The sequence below is a fragment of the Megalops cyprinoides genome, chromosome 23 (genome assembly GCF_013368585.1).
Source record: "Megalops cyprinoides isolate fMegCyp1 chromosome 23, fMegCyp1.pri, whole genome shotgun sequence".
Taxonomy (NCBI): Eukaryota; Metazoa; Chordata; class Actinopteri; order Elopiformes; family Megalopidae; genus Megalops; species Megalops cyprinoides.
In genome coordinates, this window is record NC_050605.1 from 23,835,950 (window position 1) to 23,863,763 (window position 27,814).

The 27,814-nt window shown below is 50.2% G+C and overlaps 2 protein-coding genes across 2 annotated transcripts in view; both read left to right on the top strand.

Annotated features, from left to right (window-relative positions):
* The window catches only part of LOC118770206 (SRSF protein kinase 3-like), a 51,367-nt gene extending 33,319 nt beyond the window's left edge, over window positions 1–18,048 (top strand). Inside the window, 15 exon segments of the mRNA XM_036517739.1 lie at window positions 2,371–2,519; window positions 3,159–3,267; window positions 5,842–5,929; window positions 6,360–6,447; window positions 6,561–6,667; window positions 7,291–7,434; window positions 7,436–7,457; window positions 7,784–7,809; window positions 7,910–8,189; window positions 9,148–9,900; window positions 10,415–10,515; window positions 10,876–10,983; window positions 11,823–11,892; window positions 14,031–14,123; window positions 15,404–18,048. Of these exon segments, the coding sequence (XP_036373632.1) occupies window positions 2,371–2,519; window positions 3,159–3,267; window positions 5,842–5,929; window positions 6,360–6,447; window positions 6,561–6,667; window positions 7,291–7,434; window positions 7,436–7,457; window positions 7,784–7,809; window positions 7,910–8,189; window positions 9,148–9,900; window positions 10,415–10,515; window positions 10,876–10,983; window positions 11,823–11,892; window positions 14,031–14,123; window positions 15,404–15,588 (2,323 nt within the window). The 3' untranslated portion in view covers window positions 15,589–18,048.
* A 2,866-nt stretch (window positions 18,049–20,914) lies between these two features.
* Window positions 20,915–27,814, top strand: part of si:dkey-82f1.1 (DENN domain-containing protein 2A) — a 29,554-nt gene continuing 22,654 nt past the window's right edge. The window contains exon 1 of the mRNA XM_036517952.1: window positions 20,915–21,245. The gene's annotated coding sequence lies outside the window, so the exon portion shown is untranslated. The remainder of the gene's footprint in view (window positions 21,246–27,814) is intronic.

Here is a 27,814-nt window from a genome sequence, read left to right on the forward strand (position 1 = left end):
TCATGCAAGTCACAGTGTGTGTGTGTGTGTGTATGTGTGTGTGTATGTGTGTGTGTGTGTGTATGTGTGTGTGTGTGTGTGCGTGCGTGCGTGCGTGCGTACGTGCGAGCGTGCTTGCGTGCGTGTGTGCTTGCGTGCGTGTGTGTGTGCTTGCGTGTGTGTGTGCGTATGTGTGTGTTCACTAGTGTGTGCATTTGTGAATTCCCACTTAGCAGTGGACCCTTTACATGTCCAACCACTGAGGAGGACAGACCCCTCTATCTGTAATTCAGTTCAATCTGGCTTCATCACACACACAAACACACACACTTACACAGTCACACACTCTCATACACTCACAGTTGCATACACACACACACGCGCGTGCGCGCACGCACACACACACACGCACACACACATACAGACACTTGCACTCTGCCTTCATGTGTGTGTTATGTCAGTGTGACTGCACTGGGGTGTGTATTGATGTGAGTGTGCAGTGTTTTGGTCACAGGTTTTCTGAAAGGCAGCTGAGGTCCCTTTAAAGTGGACAGTCTCTGAAGGTGAAGGTACCCGAATGAGAACGCAGAGAAAGGGTCCTTTTCACCCCCTGATGATGACTCAGGCAGTTTGATTAGAGATGATTAGAGATGGAATGTTAGCAACAGGATGAGAGATTTTTGTTCTCAATGTTCCAGGGCATATTATTCAGTGTGATGAACAGTGTATTATTCTCTTCTGAGCTTTTTATGCTGCCATTGTTCTGAGCAGCACTGCAAAGACCACACACACAAACACGCGCGCGTGCACACACACACACACACGCACACACACACGCACACACGCACAATCACACACACACGCACACACACACACACACACACGCACACACACACACGCACACACACACGCACACACGCACACGCACACACGCACACACACACACGCACAATCACACACACACGCACACGCACACACACACACACACACACACAGAATGATAATTGTCATGGGTGTTGTGTGTGGAGATACAGCTATGGTGACTAATTCAGGGTGTGTCACAGATAGGCACAAATACACTGGGAGTGTGAAGGTAATTTGTGTTATATGACTAACCTGTGTGGTGTGTGTGTGTGTGCGTCTCTGTGTATGAATGTACGTGCGTGCCTTTGAGCTATACAGGAATGTACAGCTGTGCAGACATATCTGTGCTGTTAACACTTTGCTGCCTGGGCTCCACTGTTTCCATGGTAACATGCTCGCAGGCTGCAGTGTGCACGTCTGTGCCTATCTGTGAAAGTGACCGTGAGTGATGCTTCCAGAGCGTTCCTGTGTGTGTGTGTGTGTGTGTGTGTCTTTGTCTGTCTTTGTTTGTGTTTATGTGTATTTTCAGTCTATGAACCCACTTTCTTTTTATGTTGATAAAGAAAATTTGGTTCCAAGCCACCTTTGATGTTCAGGTTATGGGCATACCTGCTGAGACAGGCAGGCATGACAGCACAGGTAGCCCTTTCACCCAGCGGCCGCTCAAATTAAAGCATTATAAGCTATTCAGAGCAATTCAGAGGGATTCAGGGCGATTCAGGGCAATTCAGAGCGATTCAGAGTGATTCGGAGTGATTTGGAGCGATTCAGAATGATTCAGGGCGATTCAGAGTGATTTGGAGCGATTCAGAGCGATACAGGGCGATAGAGGGCGGTTCGGAGTGATTCGGAGCGGTTCGGAGCGATTTGGAGCAGTTCAGAGCATGTCCGGTCGTCTGGGAGACGGTGGCCAACCCCCGTGTGCTCGTCACACCCAGGGCACCGAGCGCTAAGTGCAGCCCACGTCACGTCTGCGGGAGGTGACCCCGGTGCAGCCGTGTCCCCTGATCCCACCACGGTCGTGCTGTCTGAGCCGCGGTCACTGGCAGCGGCAGGCCCGTCCGCAGGGCAGTGTGGGGGTGCAGATGGCAGACACCCACAGCGCTGGCTGAGTGTGTAAACAGTGCGTTTATCCCCAGGCCTGCAGGAAGCACGCTGTGAGGGGCTGTGTCACTCACGGCAGCACTGAAGCGCCGCTCAGTGCTGCTTCCCCATGACTCCGCTTCGGCCTTATCTTTTTAAATCTCTCTCTCTCACACTCGCTCTCTCTTTCCTTTTTTGAAACTTGTCCATGCATGTATAAGAATTTTTTGGAAGCGTTTAAAGATGCAAATTTGTGGTGAAAAAGATTTTTTTGTTTTTACTGTTGAAGGTTTTTTTGAGTAATTTTCTTGTTTGTGTCTGGGTTGAATCATGATGAGTTTTGTCTCTCTGTCTTGTATTCATGCTCTTTATGACACAAAAGCTGTTAAATAATGAGATTTTTAAAGTGAATTTTTTCTCCCTCTCTCCCTCTCTCTCCCCCAGGCCTGAGACTCAGCAAAAAGCCCCCTCGGCGGCCCCTCCCCCTCCGCCTCCACCGCCGCCCCCCGAGCCTGTGGCCCCCCCGGAGCCGGAGGAGGAGATCCTGGGCTCTGACGATGAGGAGCAGGAGGACCCTGCCGATTACTGCAAAGGTCAGGAGGAAGAGGAGCTGGAGGCAGTCTCCACAGACTCTCTCTCCCTCTGTCTGTCTTTCAATCCCTCTGTCTCTCTCTCTCTCTCTCTCACCCCCCCCTTATCTGCACCTCCTGCATAGTTTAGTCTCAGAGCTGTATCACTGCAGCCACCAGGTTTATGAGCTTGACATGAGGCCTGCTCTCTGTGCCAGCTGTAATTGTGTGGTGATTATGCAGACCTCAGTGGCATCAAAGCCCCAAGTGCATCTCAGGACTTAACCGCAAGCTCCCTCTTCCTCCCTGTAGAGCTGATTATTTTCTCTCTTTCATATGGGAATTACACAGACGCGAAGTGAAACTAAAAATAAGCTTTCTCAGTTCTGCTTATTTTTAGGGAAATGCCACTGCATACAATCACTAATCTTTCCAAAATATACAGATGGTAAAGTGCAGGTCGTAATCCAAAGGTTGCCGGTTCATCTCCCAAGTGGGGTATTGCTGTTAACCTGGTCTACCTCAGTAGACACCTAGTTGTGTAGCTGAACAGTATGCTGTGATAAAGTATGTATGTTTCTTTTGGTAGTAGTGTCTGCCAAGCAGGTTAGCAGTTTTGGCAGTGATGGTACTTGAGACGCCTCTCCTCTCTCTCTCTGGCAGGAGGGTACCACCCGGTGAAGATCGGGGACCTGTTCAACGGGAGGTACCATGTGATCCGCAAGCTGGGCTGGGGTCACTTCTCCACCGTCTGGCTGTGCTGGGACATCCAGTGAGTCACCGAGCTCTCTGCTTCATCTCTCTGCTTCATCTCTCTCTGCTTCACCTCTCTCTGCTTCACCTCTCTGCTTCACCTCTCTCTGCTTCACCTCTCTCTGCTTCATCTCTCTCTGCTTCATCTCTCTGCTTCATCTCTCTCTGCTTCATCTCTCTCTGCTTCATCTCTCTGCTTCATCCACACGATCCCCAGAACTGGGGCTCCGCCCTGATTCCACACACACCCAGACAACGACCATAACAGAAGCGCAGCACAGTCAGAGGGAGGTCTGTGTGTTAGCAGCGCAGTCAGAGGGAGCTCTGTGTGTTAGCAGCGCAGTCAGAGGGAGCTCTGTGTGTTAGCAGCACAGTCAGAGGGAGCTCTGTGTGTTAGCAGCGCAGTCAGAGGGAGCTCTGTGTGTTAGCAGCACAGCACAGTCAGAGGGAGCTCTGTGTGTTAGCAGCGCAGTCAGAGGGAGCTCTGTGCGTTAGCAGCGCAGTTAGAGGGAGGAGACAGGAGCTGACGTTGCTCTCTGCTAAATGATACTCAGGCCCAACATCTGATCCCCAGTTTGCATCCCAGGTCTGACCAGCATCTCATCACTTTTTAACACTGCGCTCATTTCGCTGGCCTTTCAGACCTGAGACACAGGCATAAACCTGCCAAAGAGCTTCCACAGGGCTGCACACCTCTGCTGCTACAAAGCGCATTTAAGCGCCGCTAGATAGAAAACATTTGACGAACAATGGATCTAATCACATTTTATAGAATGGTCAATAAAATTGTGAATGTTTACTTTCTTCAATGAATAAATTTGCATGAAATCTTTGCGGTGTGCAGTGTGGGAGCACAGAAGGAGGATGATATGTAAGATGAGTGAGATGCACTCCAAAAGTTCGATAATCAACTCAACCGCTGTGATCGAGTGACTTGCTGACCCTTAGCTCATGGGTCATACATTAACACACACTTGTACCAGCAGATAATGTCCCCTGTGAGTGGCATGTAAGATGTCAGGTTTTCCCTAAAAACAATAACTACAAAGCCAGCAAATACAAACGGAAATCATTTTGTAACACTGTATTTTATCACTGTCATTTGAAAGGGGAGATCAGTATGGTCATTCAGTCTATTTGAGAACATTCCCAGCGCACAGTTCAGTGAAATAGCTGGCACAGTTAGAACAGCCCAGCTAGAGATCCAGAGAGCAAAACATTACTCCAGGGAGATGTGGTTTTCCAGGGCAAGTTACATTTATCCACAGCGCACAGCTTTGTCCCAGCTATTTTAGGAGATCTGCAGATGCCTAAGTTAGGTCTGAATCCCAGAAACTGGAAAAGCATAACTGAGACACACAGCCTTAGAAGGTGATGGTGGTCTCCTCCATGCTGAGATGCTCCTCCAGACGGGATCAGCACCGTGTTAACACTCTGGGGCAGAGGACATCAGCGCCCCTGCAGCCAGATTACCAAATATGGAAGCAGGTCTGGAGCTTTAACGCCCCTCGGTCAGCCTTAATCTCATGGCGCAGAGCGCTGCAGAGTTCAGCCTCGGCCCGACTCTGAGTGCACAGCCTGCCCGAGTCCTGTCAGACGGGACTGATGTGGCACAGGCAGATAAGGGGGTACTACCTGCTCACGGCTGTAGCTTCTCAGGATACCCTCATTGCCAGGTGAAACAGAAAGAGGTGAAACACAATGTTTTGACCTGTATGATTACAGCCTTCATCAGGTGAAGCTTTCCCATTTGGCTTTTGAGTGTTTTTTCCAGGTTTTGACTGTATAGCTCAAAATGTATTACGATAGCTTTTATATATTGTAGAAACGATGTGTTTCATTTTATCAGTATATCTATCTTAGGCCCAGCACATAGAACGGTGTATCTTCTGTTGAGCTTTAGAGTGCTAATGTAAGGTCGGCCATGCAGCGCATGTTTGCAGAGGATTCCAGCTCGCTCTCCTGCTGCTCCGGTCAGCTTGAAAGAGGTGGCAGACAGAGGTGTGCAGAATTTGCTTTCTCTTCCCCAGAGCGTGTCGCTGACCCCAGGTCAGTGTCTGCACACAGGAAGCCGAGGTGCAGTATGTGGCAGTTTACAGCTGTGGGGCAGGGAACAGCTCCCTCTGTTCCTGCTGTTTACCAGGGGCCGGGAGCCAAGCCTCACACTGTCAGCTTCTCATTTCAGTAATGCTCAAAGGATCAGAAACAGAGATGTGTGTGTTTGCTCTGTTCCGGGGGAATGTGTGTTTATGTGTGTACGATATGTGTGATGTGTGTATATATGTGTGTGATATGTATTTATGTGTGTGTTTGCGCTGTCTCAGGGGCAATGTGTGTATATGTGTGTGATATGTATTTATGTGTGTGTAATGTGTGTGTATACGTGTGTTTATGTGTGTGTCTGTGTTGTTTCAGGGGGAATGTGTGTGTAATGTGTGTAGTATGTGTTTATGTGTGTGTAATGGGTGTGTAACGGGCATGTAATGTGTGTGTTTGCACTGTTTCAGGGAAAGTGTGTGTAATGGGTAGTACTGTGTGTATAATGGGTGTGTAACAGGCATGTAACGGGTGTGTAATGTGTGTGTTGTTTCAGGGGGAAGCGCTTTGTGGCGATGAAGGTGGTGAAGAGCGCTCAGCACTACACTGAGACAGCGCTGGACGAGATCAAGCTGCTCAGATGTGTAAGGAAGCGTTCACCTGCCTGTTCACCTGTTCACCTGTTCATTCACCTGCCTGTTCACCTGTTCATTCACCTGTTCATTCACCTGCCTGTTTACCTGTTCATTCAGCTGGCCTTTTCTAGCCCAAATGTGTCTGTGTCACCTGACCCTCTCCAGCCCAGCTGTGTCTGATCCTCTCTCAGTCTGTCACAGGCCTACCTGTGCCTCTCTCTTCAGCACCTTCTGTCTCCAGCCTGTGTGCTCCCTTCTCTCTTTCTCTCCGTCCCTCACATTCTGTCTCAGGTTATGTATGTACACAGTTGCACTCTGTCTTTCTCTTTCCCCCTACCTTTGCCTGTACCTGTGTAACTGTGGCCTTTGAATGTCTCCCTCATTCTGTTCCTGTAAATCTCTGATGCTCTGCTTCACTTCTGTCTCCTTGTGTCACCAGGTACGGGAGAGTGACCCCAGTGACCCCAATAAGGACATGGTGGTTCAGCTGATAGATGACTTCAAGATCTCAGGAGTGAACGGGATTCGTATCCTTCCGAGAGGAGATTGTCTGAGGAGCGTGTGGCTCATGCGTCTGTGTTTGTGGTCACCTCAGTGAGGTGTGATGGAAGAGTCTGTGACCCTTGACCTCTGCTCTCAGATGTGTGCATGGTGTTTGAGGTGTTGGGGCACCACCTGCTGAAGTGGATCATCAAGTCCAACTACCAGGGGCTCCCTCTGCCCTGTGTCAAGAGCATCATCCGACAGGTAATACACACTCACACACTCACACACACACACACACACACAGACACACACACGCATACACAGATACACAAACATACGCACATATAAAAGTACCATGTACCATTCATCCACGCTCCTGGCACAAACTACCTTGCACCGGTGTCCCTCCTGAAAGCTGTACCAAAGATGAAGTGATTGAATTTTTTACCTCAAAACAAACCCCACCAAAATGACAATGAATAAAACAAAAACTCCCCCTGAGAGGGACACTGAAGACAATAATCAGAGTCTGACGCAGAGTCTGACCGAGAGTCTAATGCAGACTCTGATGCAGAGTCTGACCGAGAGTCTAATGCAGACTCTGATGCAGAGTCTGACCGAGAGTCTAATGCAGACTCTGATGCAGAGTCTGATGGAGAATTTGATGCAGAGTCTGACGCAGAATCTGATGGAGAATCTGACGCAGAGTTTGATGCAATGTCTGACGCAGGGTTTGACGCAGAGTCTGACGCAGAGTCTGACGGAGAGTCTGACACAAGGTTTGACGGAGAGTCTGACACAAGGTTTGACGCAGAGTCTGATGCAGAGTCTGGCACAGAGTCTGATGCAGAGTTTTACAGCCGGGACTCTGTGCTGCACTGCAGGTCCTGCAGGGGCTGGACTATCTGCACAGCAAGTGTAAGATCATCCACACGGACATCAAGCCAGAGAACATCCTGCTGTGTGTGGATGACGCCTTCGTGCGCAGGATGGCTGTGGAGGCCACCGAGTGGCAGAGAGCCGGGGCGCCCCCCCCCCTCCGGCTCCGCAGGTACCCCACTTTCCCTCTCCTCTGTCCCGCCCAACAACCACTGCAACCAATTACTCTGAGGGCTAAACCCTAATCCATACGAGGGCATTATGGAGATAAATATGGAAAAATCAGAGGCTTTGCAGAACAAGCAAGCTGGTGTGCACCAAAGTTCAGAGAAAATGTTGATTTTTGCAGTATGATTGTGGGAGACTGATATGAAGTTGCTCTTTTAATGCGTGAGGGTGATGGTGATAATGGTGATGACGATTATGGGATCCTAAAGGGTGGTGCTGATGTTGTTATCATAGTAACGCCTCCTCGTCTCTCTCTGTTTCTCCCCACAGTCAGCACCGCACCCCAGCTCAAACCGGTGAGTAGCTGCAAGAGAGACGACCTCTTGCGCTAACGTGCTAATGTGCTATCGTGCTAACGCAGGTGTGCTAACGCGGCTCCTCTCTCTGCGCCCCCAGGTGGGGAAGATCTCCAAGAACAAGAAGAAGAAGCTGAAGAAGAAGCAGAAGCGGCAGGCGGAGCTGCTGGAGAGGCGCATGCTGGAGATCGAGGCGCTGGAGCGCGAGGCGGAGAGACAGCGGGCCAGCGAGGCCCCGTCCCCTCAGAGCCTGCTCCCCGCCTCCGGCGTCGCCCTCGACGACAGCGATGACGACAACGAGGAAGACGAGCCCGAGGAGGAAGGAGAGGGAGAGGAAGAGGGGGAGAGAGAGAGGCCGACGAGGCTGACCAATCACACCTGTGAGTCTCTCTTTCTGCAGTCAGCACCTCTGCCTGCATCTGGAGAGAGGCCAGGGATGCAGCCACTGCAGTAGAACACCCAGATTAAAAAACCTGCAAACGCAGGAGCTGTGTAGGCATGGGTGTCTGCTTAACGACCGCAAACGCGAGAAGCTGAATTCCCCTGAAACCCCGGCTGGTGTTTCCTGCTGCAGTCCGGCCTGCCTGGCGTTCCCTCTCACTCCCAGAGCTGCAGCGGGAGCAGACAGACTCCCACACCCACGGCACAGATCATGTGTTCAGCTCCCGTAGATCAGTGCTGCGTTCAGCTCCCGGAGATCAGTGCTGTGTTCAGCTGCTCTGTAGATCAGTGCTGTGTTCAGCTGCTCTGTAGATCAGTGCTGTGTTCAGCTGCTCTGTAGATCAGTGCTGCGTTCAGCTCCCGGAGATCAGTGCTGTGTTCAGCTGCTCTGTAGATCAGTGCTGTGTTCAGCTGCTCTGTAGATCAGTGCTGTGTTCAGCTGCTCTGTAGATCAGTGCTGCGTTCAGCTCCCGGAGATCAGTGCTGTGTTCAGCTGCTCTGTAGATCAGTGCTGTGTTCAGCTGCTCTGTAGATCAGTGCTGCGTTCAGCTCCCGGAGATCAGTGCTGTGTTCAGCTGCTCTGTAGATCAGTGCTGCTCCCTGCTCTCTCTCCCACACACAGTGTCTGTGCTCCTCTCTTTCTTTAAGTTTCAGGTGCAGGTCACTTCATTTCAGTGCAACTTTAGACAAACAAAAGCAGCATTGCAGAATAAACAGTGTGAAATGTCACTACTAGTAGTAGTCAACTACTGTACTCACTTTCCCTCTCTCCCTCTCTCTCTCTCTCGCCCTCTCTCCCTCTCTCCCTCCCTCTCTCTCTCTCTCTCTCTCCCTCCCTCTCTCTCTCTCTCTCCCTCCCTCTCTCTCTTTCTCCCTCTCTCTCTCTCTCTGGTTCAGGTGCAGACCTGCAGCAGCAGCAGGCTGAGGATCTGTCGGGCACAGAGAGCCCCCCGGAGGGGAACCCCAACCCTAAGACAGAGGCCCCAGGGGGGACCGGGGTGGGGGGTGAGACTGGGGTCGAGGCGGAGGGAGAGGGAGAGGGAGAGACAGGGAGGAAGGAGCAGGAAGAGGATGAGGAAGAGGAGGATGAAGATACAGAGGAAGAGGAGGAAGAGGAGGAAGGAGAACAGGAGCCCACAGTGGCCAGCGAGCCTGCAGAGGAGAAAGAAGATCCACAGAAGGAGGTGAAAGAGGAGGATCCCGATGAGGAGAACGAGAAGGGGAACGATGGTGAGGAGGACGAGGATGAAGAGGAGGAGGAGGAGGATGAAGATGAGGAAGACGGTGAGGAAGGAGAGGGAGACTCCTTGGCCACGGGACTGAAGGACACCTCTAAAACAAATGGGCACGTGGTGCTGAGGGGGGAGGAGCTGGGCTTGCGGGGGGCGTTACTCTGCCCCCTGGTGGAGTCGGAGCTCAGCACCACAGACCGCGACGGCTCCGTCAGCTCCTCCTACGAACTCTACAACGGGGAAACGCCCAACCTGGCCAACGGGGGGCGGCACAGAGGCACATCCCCGCACTACCCGGACCTGCCCCTGGACCCCGCGCCCGGCACCCCGGCCGCCAGCGCCACCGCGCCCCCCCCGCACGCCCCCTCGGACCGCAGCCGCACCGTGTCCTCCTCCAGCACGGGGGACGCACCCAAAGGTGAGTGGCGCACACCTGACCCCCCCACACACACAGTCCTCACCGGTCCTGCCCCTGCAGGAGCCGCACAGTTTTACTCACAGAATCCGCTTTTATTCTAAAAATCCCATCCTTCATTCAGGGCGTGTTAGCATCAGCCTAAGGCCTGGCTGTGTTAGTGTTAGCCTCAGGCCCAGCTGTGTTAGCGTTAGCCTCGGACCCGGCTGTGTTAGCATTAGCCTCGGGCCAGGCTGTGTTAGTGTTAGCCTCGGGCCTGGCTGTGTTAGCGTTAGCCTCAGGCCCGGCCGTGTTAGCGTCAGCCTCGGGCCAGGCTGTGTTAGCGTTAGCCTCAGGCCCGGCTGTGGTAGCGTTAGCCTCGGGCCTGGCTGTGTTAGCGTCAGCCACGGGCTCGGCTGTGTTAGCGTCAGCCACGGGCCCTGCTGTGTTAGCGTTAGCCTTGGGCCCGGCTGAATGCAAGGGGAAAGACCCCCCTTCAGTGCTGATCCTGACCGCCTCCCCCCTCCCCCCCCTGCAGTGAAGGCCCGGGCCGCCGACCTGCTGGTGAACCCCCTGGACCCCCGCAACGCCGACAACCTCAGAGTGAAGATTGCAGACCTGGGCAACGCCTGCTGGGTGGTGAGAGAAGGAGAGGGGCTGTGTGTGTGTGTGTGTGTTTGTGTGTGCGCGTGTGTGCGCGTGTGTGCGCGCGTGTGTGCGCGTGCGTGCGTGTGCGTGTGTGCGTGTGTGTGTGTGTGTGCGTGTGTGTGTGTGTGTGTGTTTGTGTGTGTGTGTGTGTGTGAGATTCCAGCTTCAGATCAGTGTGCCCGCTGTGCCTCAGGTCGTGGCAGGAGGAGTCATGCTGCCAAGTGAACAGATTTCCCTCCTCTCCCAACAGGGCAGGGGTTGTTTTATATGTCAGGACAAGATTGATTTTCACTGGAATTGTGGGAGATATTTGCCACGCAGTTGATCCTGTCGTCTGTCTGTGTTTGCCAGCACAAGCACTTCACAGAGGACATCCAGACGCGTCAGTACCGCGCCATCGAGGTGCTGATCGGGGCCGGATACAGCACCCCTGCGGACATCTGGAGCACCGCCTGCATGGTGAGGCTCCAGCCACGCCCACGCTGCCACTCCCACCCATCCCATTGGACCATCGTGGTGTCATTCACCTCAGTCACCCATACAGCCAGCATGGTCACGCCCACACTCTCATTCCCGGGCGTCCCATTAGACCAGCTTTATCTCACTTCTGTCACTCAGAGCTCACTCACAAATAGCCATGGAATGCTAGGGTAACTTCATTGGATGTAAATGATTTACACTGACATCGTCTGCCGGGTTAATGGAGAAGAATATCAGTTCATTTATTTTGCAGGGTAGGTTTTTGCTAGGTTGAAGTAATACTGCACAGAGGCTGAGCCAGCTGTGATGTGGTTTTTCCTGTTAGATTACCTCACATTATTATCATTTAGCAGACGCTCTTGTCTAGAGTAACTTATAGTTTTATCCATTTACCGCTGGATATTTACAGGCAATAGGTGTTAAGTACCTTACCCAAAGATACAACAGCATTGCTCCAGCGGGGAATCAAACCAGCAATCTTCTGGTTACAAGCCCTGCTCCTTATCACTACGCCACACTGCTGCCCACACCTGAAATGAAAAATAAAACCATGAAAAGCAGGATGAGCCATAAATTGTACACTCAAATGGGGTGTGTTTGAGACCCGTACTCATATGGCCCGAAAAGGTGGTGTGGGAATAGCAGGTGGGTGACCGTGAACTCCGTGGTCAGGGCGGAACCAGCACATGAACTGCGGTGTTGGTGACACACACATGGGTGCTCGTGAGCGCCACCTGCAGGCTCCGTGTGCTGTGTGTGTGTGTGTGTGTGTCCCCTCTGCAGCCCCGCCCTCACCTTACTCTGCCCCTCCCCCCCAGGCATTTGAGCTGGCCACGGGAGACTACCTGTTTGAGCCCCACTCTGGAGAGGACTACTCCAGGGATGAAGGTGAGTCCCCAAAACTTCTCCTGCCCCCTCAGACAGTCACAGACACACACACTCACTGAGGCCCTCAGTGAGAGCTGTGAGCTCTCTGTACTTACACTCCCACTGCTGTTCTTTCAGACGGAGGCATCACTACATTACAGCAAATAATGTTATTGTTAAACCATGATTGATGCTGTAGATGTAAGGTTTTAGGTGTATAATAGGTAATATAATATAACATCTTTTGTGCAATGAAGTTTCTTAACACTGCTATAGCAATATTATACAGTACTTTGTGATGTCATACTAATAAAGCATGAATTGAATTTGAATTTGAATTTGAGTTTGAGTTTGCAGTTGTATTTTCCATATGAAATATCACAGCCCAGCATGTCCTGAGCTTTTAGGTTTTGAATGATTGTAGTCCACCTGCCCCCTCCACACTGACCCTCTCCCTGTCCCCACCTGCTCATTAGACTTACTCTTAGTGCTCACACCAACACCCCTCTCTCACCAATCCTGCCTTCTTTCTCTCACTCTCTCTCTCCCTGTCCCCCCAAAATCACCCCTCTCTGACACCCACTCTCACTCACTCTGCCCCCTTATTCTCTCTCTCTCTCTTCCTGCCCCCCCAAAATCGCCCCTCTCTGACACCCACTCTCACTCACTCTGCTCCTTATTCTCACTCTCTCTCTCCCTGTCCTCCAATCTTCTCCCACTGCCTCTCCACCACAGGCTCTCTGTCACACAGCCCTGAACTCAGACTGGAGTGTCTTTCCCCTCTCGCACAGATCATTTCCTACTCATTTATTTTCCCTCTGCCCACATAAACCCAGAGCCCTGAATGGTGAAAGTGTTCAACATGCACTCCAGATAGTGCAGTTTAATAAATGTGCTTCATTTGGTCAGCTAACAGAGCAAACCTTGGCTCACACTTGACTGCGGTATAAAATAAATATGTTGCAATCAGCCATTATGACAGTGAAAATATGTTGTGCAAATACAGTCAGAGCAAGAGATGTTAGTGTGGACTGTTGTATGTATGTTTGCCCACACTGTGTTCCCACTGATGCACACACACCTAAAGAGAAGCACACAGGTGGAGTCTGTTCTCAGTCAGCATGGACTTCTCTCATTCCCATCCCTCTCTCCCGTTCTCTTCCGCTGATGAGAGGTCACTAACACTGCGCTGTCTTTCTCTCCTTCCCTCCCTCTCTCCGTCCTGTTCCTCCTCTGTTTCCTCTTCCTCCTCCTCCTCTCCCTCCCTCACTCCCTCCCTCGCTCCCTCCCTCTGTAGACCACATAGCCCACATCATTGAGCTGCTGGGGTGTATCCCGAGACACTTTGCTCTCTCTGGAAAATATTCCCGGGAATTCTTCAACCGCAGAGGTAGTGCTATGAGTGTGCTGGGGGACTGAGGGACAGACAGGCACCCAGACGGACACACGGAAAGAACGACAGGCACCCACACGGACACATGGACAGACAGGCAGATAGACAGCCAGGAGTGAGGTGGATCTCTTGTGCCAGAACAATTTTACATGCATTAGTACGACCAGGAAAGAGTCAATGATGCAGGTGACTCATACAATATGTATTAAAGAATCAGAAGCAGAGGATATGAGAATGTAGGAATGTTTCAGTCTTACATTTTATTAATACCTTCAGCCATCAGACTGTTGGATGTGTGACACCCTCAAAAACGAGAGTCAGGCTCCCAGAGCGACTTTCTAAGGAAGGAATATTGACCGAATCAGAAATTCATACAAAAAACAAGCCGAAGTGCCATCCTCTTCCTGCTTTTCTTCATCTAAAGTAAAGCAGCAGAGGCTGGATGGCTGAAGCAGCCAAACCAAAAGGCATAATTCTGAGAGCTGAAACGCTGAGGATGAGACATGTCCCATTACAAGTACCGTACATAATCACACATGCTACCATACACACACACCCCAGCTCAGCGGTAACAGCGAGAGCCAGCCTGATTCTGCCTGACAGAGGAGAGCAGGGAATGCCTGTCGTTCTATCCAGCGCCACCGGGTGGCAGTGTTCCCTCAGTCCCACAGCATGCGCATGTGTGTGTGCGCATGCCTCCCTGATGTGAGCGTACCTGTTCTGTTGTGTCATTGGTGTCGCTGTTGGTGCGTGTCACGCCGCGCAGATCACATCGCTATGATCATGGAGCTGCTGGGGCCCGTGCCGCGCAAACTGGCCATCATCGGGAAGTACAGCCGTGAGTTCTTCACCAAGAAAGGTAACAGCCTCTGCCCCTGCTGGAGAGGAGGGGAACTGCGGCTGCTGGACAGGAGCCGCCCTGTCTCTCCCTCCACAACGACCCTGTACAGGATGCGTCTGATTACCTGAGAATGCCAGATATGCGCATACAGAGTGTACACCGAGAGTAGAATGTGTTCATAAATGCATACATTAAACAGATATGTTTTCAGAATTTGGTAGCGTGAGCATGTGTGGTGTCTCTCCAGGGTAGCAGCTGTATTAAATGATAGATGGACAGCAGTGTATTTACTGCAAGGCAAGTCAACATAAACCCAAACTGGTAATACCAAAGGACAGGAGGTTGTACTTTGAAGCTTTGAAACAGACGGTGCCGAACCTGTGAATGCAGTGCTTTCATATCTGCTCAGAAGTGCAGTATATGCAATGTGATTTATGAATATGATTTTTACACCCACAATATTTGACAAATATTCATGTAGTAAGTTCAATATTATACTATTTTATCTTTCCAATTCCGAATCATCATATATAGCTTTCAGATTCACACCTATGCAGTTGCAGCACATGAAATTTGACACAATGTCTTTGTTTGCCCTGATTCTACACTCACAGCAGGTTGACAGTGCCCTCTGCTGGCTATGGAGAGAGCTACAGTATGTCTCCATAGACCCAGCAATGCTTTGCAGATCCGTTTTTCAAATCAGTCCTGAAATGCTATGATTACTTTAATTTCAGTGTCTGCATAGTATGTTATTAACACCTTTGTATACATTTATAAACATATGTACAGCTTGTAAAAATAACAATACCAATTATTATGAATGTGATCAAGCAATATGTCTCTGCTACAGTGAGACAAATATCAAACTCATTTGATTGACGTGTTGCCCTGACGGCCTAAGTAACAGTCAACTCGTGTATTGATTTTGGGTCTGAGGGAACTGCAGCTTACTGCCTGCTGACGGTGGCTCCAAATGCATATCCATCCCCCCGGTGGATATTTGCCAGTGTTATTTCTGTGTGTGCCAGTTTTCAATGTCTCAGTGTAAGGGGCTGTTTCTGTCTCTCCTGGTCAGAACAGCGTGTCACTGACGCCGTTTAATACTCTGACTGTCACTATGGCCTCTTTCTCTCATTATGCCATAAGGGTTATGGCATGTTCCTCTGTAAAGAGGGTTGAATTCCTGTTCCCCGTCTCTCTTCCTGGCTGTACCTTGTAAGTTGCTCTCTACTCTCTCTTGTTCTCTTTGCATCACAGCTCTCCCTGAGCTCCATTCTCTCTGCTGCCCCCTGCAGGTGAGCTGAGGCACATCACCAAGCTGAAGCCGTGGTCGCTGTTTGACGTGCTGGTGGAGAAGTACGGCTGGCCCCCTGAGGACGCGGGACACTTCACCCACTTCCTGCTGCCCATGCTGGAGATGGTGCCGGAGAAGAGGGCCTCCGCCGGGGAGTGTCTGCGGCACCCCTGGCTCAACTCATAGCGGCGCCCCCTGCCCCCTTGTGGCAGCCTCCGGAACTGCTACGCCTCACACAGACTGGAGGGAGAGAGGGAAGAGGATGGAGGGGGGGTGGGGGTGGGTGAGTGTGATCCACCCCAGTCAGAGACAGACCCCTGGTTTTAATCTTGCCCCCATGCACACACGCAGGCAGACGCACACAGCATACAGGTGAAGCTTTGCCATGTGCCCTGTGTCACAGAGAGCAGCTGCAGAACAGCCAGCCGGCCCCTCGCCCCTCACCCCTCATCCCTCACCCCTCATCCCTCATCCCTCACCCCTCGCCCCTCGCCCCTCGCCCCTGGCCCTGCATGTCCGGGCAGCGGGCCATGGCAGGAGGCTGTCTTGGAGCTTTGAGGTTTTCACCATCAGGACCATTTGGACCGGGATTCTTTCATTCTGTCTTCCTCACCACACGCCCAGAGGTCAGCCTCACACTCCACTCCCATCCCAGCCCCCTGTGTGTGGGTCCCTGAGCCACCGCACAGAAAGTCCGCAGGAAACAGAGACAGGGAAGGCAGCATGATTATTAGCCTAGCAGAGCGGGGCAGAAGATCGGAGCAGTTGCAACATTGGAACAGCAGGAGGCGCCGGATATAAACCCTGGAGACCCATAGAGGGCTGCGCCGCTGTTGTCTTTCAGAAGATTGTGTCTTCCAAAACGCCTCCACCTGGAGGAGGAGGAAAACCAGATGCACAGGAACCTAAGACACAAGGAGAAGCCTGGTCTGTGCGTGGACCTCCCAGCCAACAGGGGGAGCTCCAGGCACAGAGGACGGTGTGAGAGGGGCCTACGTTTGTGTCCAGTGGCAGCAGCTCTCTTGGACTTCCTGAACTGTTGAACTGGAGCTAAAGTGTAACCCTGATTCCAAGAAATGACCTGAAACACTGGCCAAAGGGATACAGCCACCCCATTCCCCCCACCCCCTTCTCCGCACCCTGCGGTAAAATCGCTGACCAATGCTCCTTCCTCCCGTTTCTCCCAACAGATTTATCAGTGTAGACACTGTAGCGCGTCGCTTTCACAACACTGACATCCTAAAGGGACAGTAACCAAATACTCTTTTTTAACCAGTTGAGCAGTTGTGCTGCTGTGTGGTAGGAAATAGTTTCAGACGGAGTGCTGAACATCTGAACAGGACTGGCAGATTGTGAATGCACAGCCCAGCCCCCCTCCCCCCTCCCCCCCACGGTGAGGATGCTAGCAGTGTTGCTGAGCTGCTCATACCCCACCCTCTCTGCTGCATGTCAGGCCCCCGCTGAGACCGGCAGCAGGAGAGGACTCTCTCCACAAGCGGGCGCCACAGACAATGTGAAAAACAAGAAAAAACAGACTGATCTGACTGCTTTGTCGCGAAGAGGTTTTTGCTCTGAAATATTGAAGGCGGAGTGACAGATGGAAATGTGGTGGGCAGGTGTTGTTTGCATTATTGTAGTTTTTATGTTTGTTCATTTTTTCTGTCTTTTTGATGGGAAATGGCCACCACTGTTGTTGGTTTGAGGACATCTAACCACCTTCCTTTGCTGCATACACCTCCTGTGGTCCCTGTTTTGACCCCTGATTACACCCCTTCTCTCCCCTATAAAGCAGCATGTTTCTGGTATAACACGCCCCACATCTTTGCCTAATTCTTAAACCCTGGACTTCTGATTGATTTTTCCAAAAAAGTGTTCTGAGATGGAGGTTGCACTTGTCTTTGTACATTTGTTCAGGGATTGACTGTACATAATACTGGGATACTGACACATAGTTCAGCTGGAGGACGGACCGAACACAGAGGTCATTCCAGGAGAGGAGCCCTGGCTGTGTCTCCGAGATCACCATGGACACCTGGTTTGTGCCCCCAGTGTTGCAAAGAAGCGAGGGCTACAGTGGCACTCAGAGCTGGTGGCACGTCAAACTACACCACCTAGCGGCTAACAGCAGTACTGCATCTCCCACACCGGCAGGTCATAGTGCCATCGACTCTTCCATTCCACCTCTGTCATTAGTCCAGTTGCCTATTTTTGCAATAAATGAGTATAAGTAGATGATGAAATATTTTTAAAATAAACTTAAATTAATTTAAAAAAGGAAAAAAGAAAATAATTTCTCCGGTGTTGTGACAGTGACCAACTCTCGTCCGCGTTGAGGTGATTGTGTTTGTCTGTTAGAGATGTCTTTATTTCTTTTGTAATTATTATTATTATTATTATTAGTTATTTTTTACTCGGATGTCACTTCCCCCTCTCACCTGAACAGTGCTGCTGTTTTTGGACATATGTGTTGGTGATGAAATCGATCAAACCTTTTTTGCAATAATGGCGATTATGAGAATGGTTTTGTGCAGCAGCTGCTCCAGATTGCGTTCTTTCAGCCATGCCCACTGTTCTTCCCGACATCGACAGAACCGCGTCTCTTCTTGTCTGTTTTTCATGGACAGATTTAATAAAACTGCAGATGAAATCACGGCTCTCTCTCTCTCTCTCTCCTGGTGTGAGCTTTGACCCCTCTGTCCCCTTGTGCGCGTCCGCCCGCAGCTTCGGTCCCCGCGGAGCTCCGTGTCCCAGCATGCCTTTGGGAAGCGGGGGCTACGCGTCTGCAGTGTGGCAGGGAGATTTCTCCTGCCTCGCTCCGCAGGGCCCGGCGCAGCGCAAGGCAGCTGCAGGTTTTCAGATTCACATTGGTTCTTGTTCATTTTTGTCTGAGCACCATATGATTTGCCTAAACCCTGTATACCCTGTAGTTTAAGACTGCTGTTCGTTTAAATTGGGTTGTTGGAGGTTTTGTCTTCATTGCTGTAATTGTCCGTCCCTGGTAACCAACTTCTGCTCCATGTTTGCAAACTTTGTGAAGACGCTCTCCTCCCCGGGACACCGGGCGAGCTCACGGCAATGCATGGGTGCTTACCAGGGTTACGAGTGCTGAAAGTCCCAAGCCTAAAACACGAGGCACAACCATGTTTCGTCACCCAGATTAAAGTAAAATGTGTGGCTAGTTTTGTACAGGTTTGCATGTATCATGGGTTAAATAGTTGTGTCCGGTCAGCAGACAATGATGTCGAGTGTTAACTTTTCCGCAGTAATCAGATTCTGACTGGAGTCTAGATAAACAGGAAGCGTAACCAAATAATTATGGGATTATGTCGCCGTGGTGATGGATTCCTTGAATTTGAGATGTTTTGACAGTAACAATTCTGAATACAGTCATAAAATGTGAACATAAAAGTAACAGATATTGTGTGGCTCATTGCAGCTTCGAGGGTGAAAAATGAGAATATTGTTGCTGTCAGCGCTAGCTAACACCCGACCACTGTAAAGCTAATGGTAACTCTAGTAAGTGTTTAGTGTCTGCTGTAATGAGCATTCCGTGCGTAGCACAACGAGGCAGGGAATTGCTAAACACTACTGTCTTAAGAAGATCTGGGTATCGTGTAATTGGATGGTTCATTCAATATTGAAGAAATGCCAACAATCAACAGATGAGGTTGAACACTGACCATTGAGCGGCACGGAGAGCGCTTTGCCACAAGTGGCCGACAGGGGGAGACAGAGTACAGTAAACGGTGTCCTACGCACGACACAATAAGGCGGTCATGGAGTTTAAATGTAGTTTCTTGAAGAAGAAAATGTTGCCTCTTAATGTGTTAAAACTGTAATGCAGTTGTTGAGTTTGGAAAGATGTTTTTAGGAGTGCATTATAATTTAAAAATCGCATTTACCCGATACACGCGCTGTTTCGGGAAGCAGTTTTTGGATCAAGTTACGGCTCTCTGCAATCTGATACAACTTTGGTGCAAAGGCAGGACGTGGAATCAAATTATATCTGATGATACTTTGGGTTTTCAGCTTTCTGACTTTTTAAACGAAGACTCAAGTCAGAAGTCGGAATGTGACGTTGCAGTGCAGCGCAGTGATCGAGGTATCTACGATTGCTAATCTCAGATCCATTTACAAATGTGCAGACACGCTCTCGTTTTCATAATAAACTAAGATTATTGTTGACAGCGCTCATTCGTCCATGTCACTCTGAAATTGCAAATTCACCATCCCCAGACACAGTTTAACACTTCATTTGTGTCATATAAGTTTATTTCCTGTGGGATTTTACTGCCGTAAGATTTATGACAGGATGTTAGATCAGAATGTATCCCCAACCAAACGCAGGAATAACATGCTATACCTATTAGGTGTTGAGATCTTCATGTGTCTTTCCTGTATAAATCAGAAGTTAATATATGAGGCCATATGGCTGTTACTGACGAGGTGCGTCGTCGGCGGGTGAAACCAGGAGGCGCTAACTGCTAACATTATCAAAGCGTGTCGGTAACTTTTGGACTTATCGTTGATATAACTTCTCCATCTTACAGTGAATTCAAAGATTGAGAGATCACTGCAGTATCGTTACTAATACTTACTATATTGCTTCTACAGTGTCTGACTGCTTATTCTGAAAACAATGTATGTTTTATGAATGGGTAGAGCGCGTCGTGGTTGTGTGTGATTGAGGTGTGTGTGATTGAGGTGTGTTACGGGTCATGTGGGTGCTGCTTGGGGGGGGGGGGGGTGTCGGGCTTTCCCCTGTTACACCCTAGTGCTCATGAACAGCAGGTGTGGCTGGCAGGCTCCCCCATTCAGCCCCTCAGCTCTGGATGTCCCCCACAGCTGTACCCTGCCCCTCAAAGAGCACTGCCCCTCTCCCGGGCTGCGGACGGCCCCCTCACTGCCTTTCTGACTCCCAGAGACCGGAGCGGAACCTGGGTCCAAACCACTGAGCGCATCTCAGAAAAAAAGAAATCAACAGTGGCGCGCTGGGACCTTTCAGCCTGCACCTGGCGGGATGGGCGGTGGAGCGGATCGCTGTGAACCCCGGGCAGAGAGGAGCCCCAGAATTCAACAGAGCCTGTGTCCGAGGGAGAGCCACTGAAGGTGTGTATGACTGCGGACATGACAGAGAAAAAAAAACACAAAGAAATGAAGAACTTGGCAGGATGGGGGGAGATTTCAAAGTTCTTTTTTTCTTAAAGCAGGAGGGAGAGAATTGTCCCTGCACTTTTAATTTGATCCCCAGAGGAGCCTGTTATTTATGAACGCTGCTCTCGGCTTTGCCCCTTCCTGCTCCAGTCTGCCTTTGAGCAGGACACTCCGTTACCGTGACAACCAAAGCTCCAGTCACTCAGCCAGCTGCAGATTAGTTCAGCAGTGGGGGGTGGGGGTGGGGGCTCCGTGGTGATGGAAAGGGAGGTGGGGAGGGGGGTCATGAGAGAGGGAGGGGTGAGAAAAGTCAGGAGAGAGAGAGAGAGAGGCAACGTCACTGTAAGAAAGATAGCCACATAGTCAGAGAGTGGGAGAGAGAGGAAAAGAAGAATTTGCAAACTTTGTGAGGCGCAGAGTTGGAAGGGAGAGTCTTCTCTCGCTCGGAAGCCGCCTGGCTTTGCTCTTCGGAAAGAACTGGCAGCCGTTTGGCTTTGTGGGAGACAGAGGGGAGGCTGTGATCGGTGAGAGGCTGCAGAGGAGGGGTGTGAAAATTAAAAGGAGAGAGGAGAGACGGAGGAGAGCAGCGAGAGGGAGTCATGCGAGTGGATGTTTCTGTGTCCAGTGTCAGATTTCAGAAAATGAAAACAAGCCAGGGAGCTTCTGCAGCGTCCATCCAGCTGGGAAAGGTAAGGAGACCTGTGTGTGTGTGTGTGTGTGTGTGTGTGTTTGTGTGTGTGTGTGTGTCTGTGTGTGTGTGTGTGTGTGTGCCTGCTTGCTCTGTGTGTGTGTGATTGTGTGTGTGTGTGCGTGTGTGTGAGTGTGTGTGTGTGTGTGTTAGTGTGTGTGTGTTTGTGTGTGTGTGTGTGTGTGTGTGTGTTTGTGCGTGTGTGTGAGTGTGTGTGTTTGTGTGTGTGTGTGTGTGTGTGTGTGTGCTTGTGCTTGACTTTGTTTCATTCAGTACTCTTTGACTCCCCTTTCTGAAACTCAGTATATGTGTGTTTGAATCCACCGCTCCTTTCTGTAAGAAGTTATCAAAGTTAAAAATGAAATAAATACTATTATGGTGAAGTGTATCGCTGGCATGACTGAAGTCATAAAGCTGGCAGAAGGAAACTCTCTCAGCTGGATTTAAAGTTTGCTTCCTGACAAATGCTCACACAGCAGAGAAGGAAGAGGGTTTGGATGCTGGTGAGAAATGTACGTATGAGACACAGCAGTTCTGCTTCGCTGAGAGGAAATGTGAATCAATGAGACAAGAAGTTGTGTACATTTCCGATTAATTCGGGTCAATGAGGTCATTAACTCAGGAAAGTAGTAGAGCCAGTAGGTAGTGTTTTATTTTATTGTATGCTTTTCAATCATTTTGTAAGTGCAGAAAGACATATGTTGGGATTTTTTTTATCTATTTAAAAATGAAGTATAATTTCAGATTTAATTTAATCTTGAAAAAATAAAGGAAATACTTGATTGACTTCCTACACATCATATAAAAAGGTGTTTGTGTTTATACTGACCTCCCTTGGGAAGGGGGCGTGGGGCTCCAGGTGGAGACCCATTGGGCGTGTAAAGCGCTGTATCTCTGAGCGATCTGAGCATCCAGGACCCTCCTTGCATCATCGTACATCTTGATCTTGCGCAAGTTTGTAGCATCTGGGTGGAAAAACTCTTCAGTCTTCACACTATCTGTAAATGAGCTCCAGAGCGCTGTCCCAGCTGTTTCTGTTTAATATGCAGGAACGCCTGAATCTGCCACAGAAAGGCCAGCAGTGGATCCAGCACAAACAGGAACCAGCGGTGGGGACAGGACTGTCACAATCACTGCCACTCCCAGCCCCTACAGCAGTGTTAAAACTGCTCCTGTCTTTAGCTGTGTGGGATTCTAACCCCCCCGGGTGTCCGCGCTGTACCCTCGGCCCAGCTCTCGCCTCCCCGGCGCTGGTATCAGCCAGCAGGCCCGTTTGGTAGGATGAGCTGTTTACATTCCCTAAAGGCCCGATAGCCGCTAGCAGCATTACGCTCTGCAGTGCGTGACCATACCCTCAGCTCACACACAGCCGGCCAGTCTCCGCATATCGCACAGTACGAAAGTCATTAAATGGGAATTCCTGCAGATCTGGGGATAATGGGTTTCCTCTGTCTCTTTCTACTGTAAAATGACACAGGCAGGCATGCTGGGTAGCTGTGGTCTCTGAAGGGGGGGTATCGAAACTTCAGCTGTGTTTCTATAGACTCCAGATAGTGCTGTAATCTTTACACTGTGATTGGAGTTTAAACATTCTTATCATTGAGGAAGAAGGTACTCTAACTTTGACTGCAGCATTGATGTTATTACACTGGACCTGAGAGCACATGCTTCTCATTTAATTTAATAAAGTGACAGTAGATTTTTCTTGTTCGGATGAGAGTTCATTGAACCAGAAAAAAATGAGCATTAATGTATGTTTCTGTCTTTCTGGAGTGGTGGTGAGAACAAAGGCAAACGGACATTTGAAATGTTGGTATGCGAACAGTGTTTTTCACTTCAGGCCGGTGACTTTGTTAGCTGTCGTTAGGCTGAAGATTTTCCACTTCAGTGTGATGACCTCTGACCCCGCTGAGTCAGCCCTGACCTCCTGCCCTCTTGCCCAGCAACTATCAGCTACCTGTAATCTAGGTGTGTGAGAGTCTTCTCTGTCTGGATGAGGCCTTTTATGGGACTTGACGCGCTGCCGGACACGGGAAATGGCCGATCACTCTGGCTCGGAGTCCAGTGCGATCCCGCTTGTGCATGGCCAGTACACAGCTGGCACAAGCCAAGATCAGGCTCCACAGGAGGGCTCATAGGTTTAGGTAGTCACGGTAATCAGGGCCTCTGATGTGGGGGGGGGGGCGGTTTCCATGGAGACAGGGGGCAGAATGTGTCCCGCGGTGAGTCTGGGAGAATTCCCCCCGCTTTGTGTGAGCAGAGAGAGGGCCAAGATGTGCTTATTGTCAAACTGTGTTCCCCCTCCCCTCCTCCCTCCCCCGTGAGGTCCTGGGACAGCTTGCAAGCTGTTGTTTTGATGTAAACTGGGCCTGCTGAGTGAAAGGAATGACGCAGTTCCTTCAGTGATGCCTGCAGCTTCCCAGGAACGCTCTGCTCAGCCACACTGGGAGATGAAAGAAAAAAACAAGATTTGTGTGCATACTGATGTAGTAATTTGTTTGTATAAAAGTGAATTGATGTGAGTGTATTACGTTACATTACAGTACATTCATTTAGCAGACACACTTATCCAGAGCAGCTTCAGGCAGAAGAGAACAGAAGTGTATCCATCCAAGTTGAATGAGCAACAGTGTCAGACCAGCCTAACAACACTCCAAAACCAGGGAGCATTCAAGCCCTACCACATGTTAATTTGTGCTGATCTGAAACTACCACAAATTAACTTGTGCTAATCGGAAACTAGACAGCCTAGAAAACTCAGGAAAGTCAAGTAACTTTTATCTGGGAAACATTTGTCCACAGTTCCATGATGTCAGTAACACTAGCATTTGCTACAACTTTGAAAATGAAAGATGGATGTTGGGAGAGATTGTATGAAAACGAGCAAGAGATACCAGATACTGATCGGTCAGGCTGTCCCTCTAAACCCCTCAGAGCGTGTCAGAGAGCGTGTATCTGGCTGAGCTGCCTGGCAGTGAGGAAAACACTTCATCCCCCAGATCAAACCGTTGGGAGGTTAAAGCTGTCAACAGTCCGGTTTGGAGCGAGTTTGTGCGTTTGGAAGCAGAACCGGGCCTCCTGTCCTGCTTGTTGCCTGCCTCTCTTGATGGGCTCGGTGCTGCTGGCCTCGTACAGCACCCTCCGCACTCTCTCCTAACAATGGAGAATGCCTGTGCTCCTTTCACTGGCCGATACTCTGAAGCCACTGGGTGATATGAGTTATGGAAGGAGGAGTGTTTGTTCCTTTCTCAGCCAAGTGCAGTTATTCCCTCTGATGATCTCCAGCACTTTGACACAAACGATTTAACAGCACAGGCTCTCCATTCAGTCTTGATTGTACCGATTTTGGTGATGGGGAGAAGTGAAATATGGGGCCAGGTGTATGTTTTCAGTTTATAAATCTGTAATGATCTATAGGCAACAACAATATCACTGCTTCTGTCCATTGCTTATTCACTGTGAATAGAAAAGGAGAGCAGCTGCCTCTGACTGTTTTTTAACCTGATGGCAGCCTGTATCTACAATAAGCTATAGTTTATCAATCTGTAGGTTTATGATAGAGGCACTGGAGTGACAGCTTTCAAAAGCACAGTGAATACTGTTTATTCAAAGCAAAGGAATTCACCAAGCACAATTTGTATAACAAGCACAATTATTTCTATACGTTACTGAGGGCTGAGGGGCTTATGTGTAATTTACAATGGGTTATAGCTAAGGGGTGTTTGCTTGGTTTAAGCACATACTGAAGTTTTGTTATCCCAGGAAAAAAAAGTAGTAAAGTTAGTGACTGTCTGCGGAAGACATCGTTCCCAAGATCTCGGCTCACACAGCTCCTCGGGGAATAGTGGGGAATTATAAAAATCTGGCCCTCTCAGGGGTGCGGGGAGGGGTCTCAGAGGCCCCCCGGGAGTCCTGAGGCGAAACCCCCGGAAATCACAGCTAACGCTAAAAATGGACAGAATCGCTCCGGATCTGGCAGAGATTTTCACTCATGATTTCATAAAGACCAGGGAAAAAAGGTCAAGCCCTCAGAAAATCTTGATGTTCATTGAGATATTGAAAGATCAGTCACATGAACAGACAAGCCATACTACAACTCTGTACAACAGCTGAGAGTGGAGGTGAATGCAGGGAGAGGCTGTACAAACACAGATGAATCCGTATTCTTCAGCTGCAGCAAGGCTTTGGAATAATTTCGGTGGTCTGGATGTTCATTCCATGTTCTGAAGTGGCTTCCCTCTGCTCGCCTCTGGCACTGATATGTTCTGAACATTCTGCTGATGTTGGAAAAGAAGCCGCTGAATCAAAATGATCCGTTTTCCATCTTTTTCAAAAGGATTTTGCATTTTGCGTTACCAGTTGTTTTGTATGAACTCCTACCAGACCGCCATTGAGCAGAGTGTCATTCAGTGTTTCAGAATGGCTGAGTATGTTATTCCTCACTAAGGCAACCCTCTGAAGATATGGCTGGTCCTCTCTGGTAGACCTAAATTACTTTTTCAGTTATTTCACCGATTTGTCAAAAAGAGAAACCCTTTGGCCTATGATTGCTCAAAGTAAAATCAGTAAAAGCTTATTAAACATATTACAGTGTGTTTGCTTTGTAAACTGCTATAGATAAGTGTATTTGCTGAGTGACTAAAGTAATTGAAAAATCCGCGTGCAGCCCCTGCCTGTCCCACCTGAGAACAAAGCAGCTGACTGTGCCTGCATTCCTGCTTGTTTGGGAGAGCTGAGGTGGGCGTGTCAGACAGGTGAGGCACTGTGTGAAGGTGGGGTAGGTGTTTCTCCTGTGCTGCGTCATGTGGATCTAAGGTCAGCTGGAGCACCTGTCTGCCCCCAGAGGAAGACAGGGAGAGCAGTGATTCTGCCAGGGCTGGGGACGCACAGGCCAGTCTGAGGACACTGTACCTGCTGGCACTGTGAAGGAGATCACTGTGGTACACTGAGTGCATGGAATCAGAGCACTGTGAAGGAGATCACTGTGGTACACTGAGTGCGTGGAATCAGAGCACTGTGAAGGAGATCACTGCGGTACACTGAGTGCGTGGAATCAGAGCACTGTGAAGGAGATCACTGCGGTACACTGAGTGCGTGGAATCAGAGCACTGTGAAGGAGATCACTGCGGTACACTGAGTGCATGGAATCAGAGCACTGTGAAGGAGATCACTGCGGTACACTGAGTGCGTGGAATTAGAGCACTGTGAAGGAGATCACTGCGGTACACTGAGTGCGTGGAATTAGAGCACTGTGAAGGAGATCACTGCGGTACACTGAGTGCGTGGAATCAGAGCACTGTGAAGGAGATCACTGCGGTACACTGAGTGCGTGGAATCAGAGCACTGTGAAGGAGATCACTGCGGTACACTGAGTGCATGGAATCAGAGCACTGTGAAGGAGAGAACAGAACCTGGATAAAGACAACAGAACTGAGAAGAATAAAAATATAGTGCTAAACGATAGTACTCAACCCAAAATTATCACTGACAGCAGAAATGCTGATGGGTTTAACACCCACACATCAACAGCTTAGAACAAGAACGCAGTCAGGATGCGAACAAAACAGGGCAGAGCAGGACAGCACACCCGGCCCCCCGGCCCCCCGGCCCCCCGGCCCCCCGGCCCCCCGGCCCCGCCAGAGCAGGACAGCAGGTCCTCAGTGAGTGCAGACAGGAGAGCAGCGCTGAGGGGCGCAGAGGCTATCGGCATTTCCGAGAACCCCATTGATCTGCCTCAGAACAGGCCTGCGTCAGTACCACAGCCACGGACAGGCTTTTCTTCACTGTTCCTCAGAGCGCTCGACACCTACTCTCTGTCCTGTGAGCTGAAACGGAATGTTCAGTTCCGCCGCCCGGCTGTGATTGGACAGGGATGCTCCAGGGTGATGAACGGGGCGCATTTGAGAGTGAACATATGCCCCTGATTCCCTCCCCGCCCGACGGGGGCGGCGGGGAGGGGGCGTGCAGAAACGGGCCCGTCGTGGCCTCAGAGAGCGGGGGGGGCGGGGGGGCAGGAGGCGGGGCCGGGGGGCGGGGTGTGGAGTGCGGAAGCGTGGTCACTGAGGAGCTGGACTCTTCTCTCGCCCTCGACGCCACGCTGCAGCTGAGAAAACTTCCTGTTCCGCTCGCCCAGCCGCGTCAGGGCGGCCCTCACAGGACCCCCTCCGCCAGGTGCAGCCCATCCCGTCCCGACTCATCCTCACCGTCGAGCCTCTGGCGCCCTATAGCAAGCTACAGCTCGCCCCTCAGTGCAGCAGCACACCTCAATGGATGGAGGTTTTGTCTCAGCTTTAGCTAAAGGCTAAAGCGTTTTAGCCAGCACTCAACAGGCATTCAGTGTATGTGGGTCAACAAGCTGAGCTGCCTCTAAGGGACATGGGAAAAAAAGAAGATAATTTGGCCTCCATAGGCACAGCCAAGAGGGTCTTAAGCCACTTACGAAAATGTGACTTTGTGCACACTTTGAGTCCATGTAACACCAGGGATCTTTTAAGACTAAATAATAATGTTTGACTGTGTTGCATCCTTTAAAATGGCAGCTGACAGAGTGAACCTTCATTTTATCTGCTC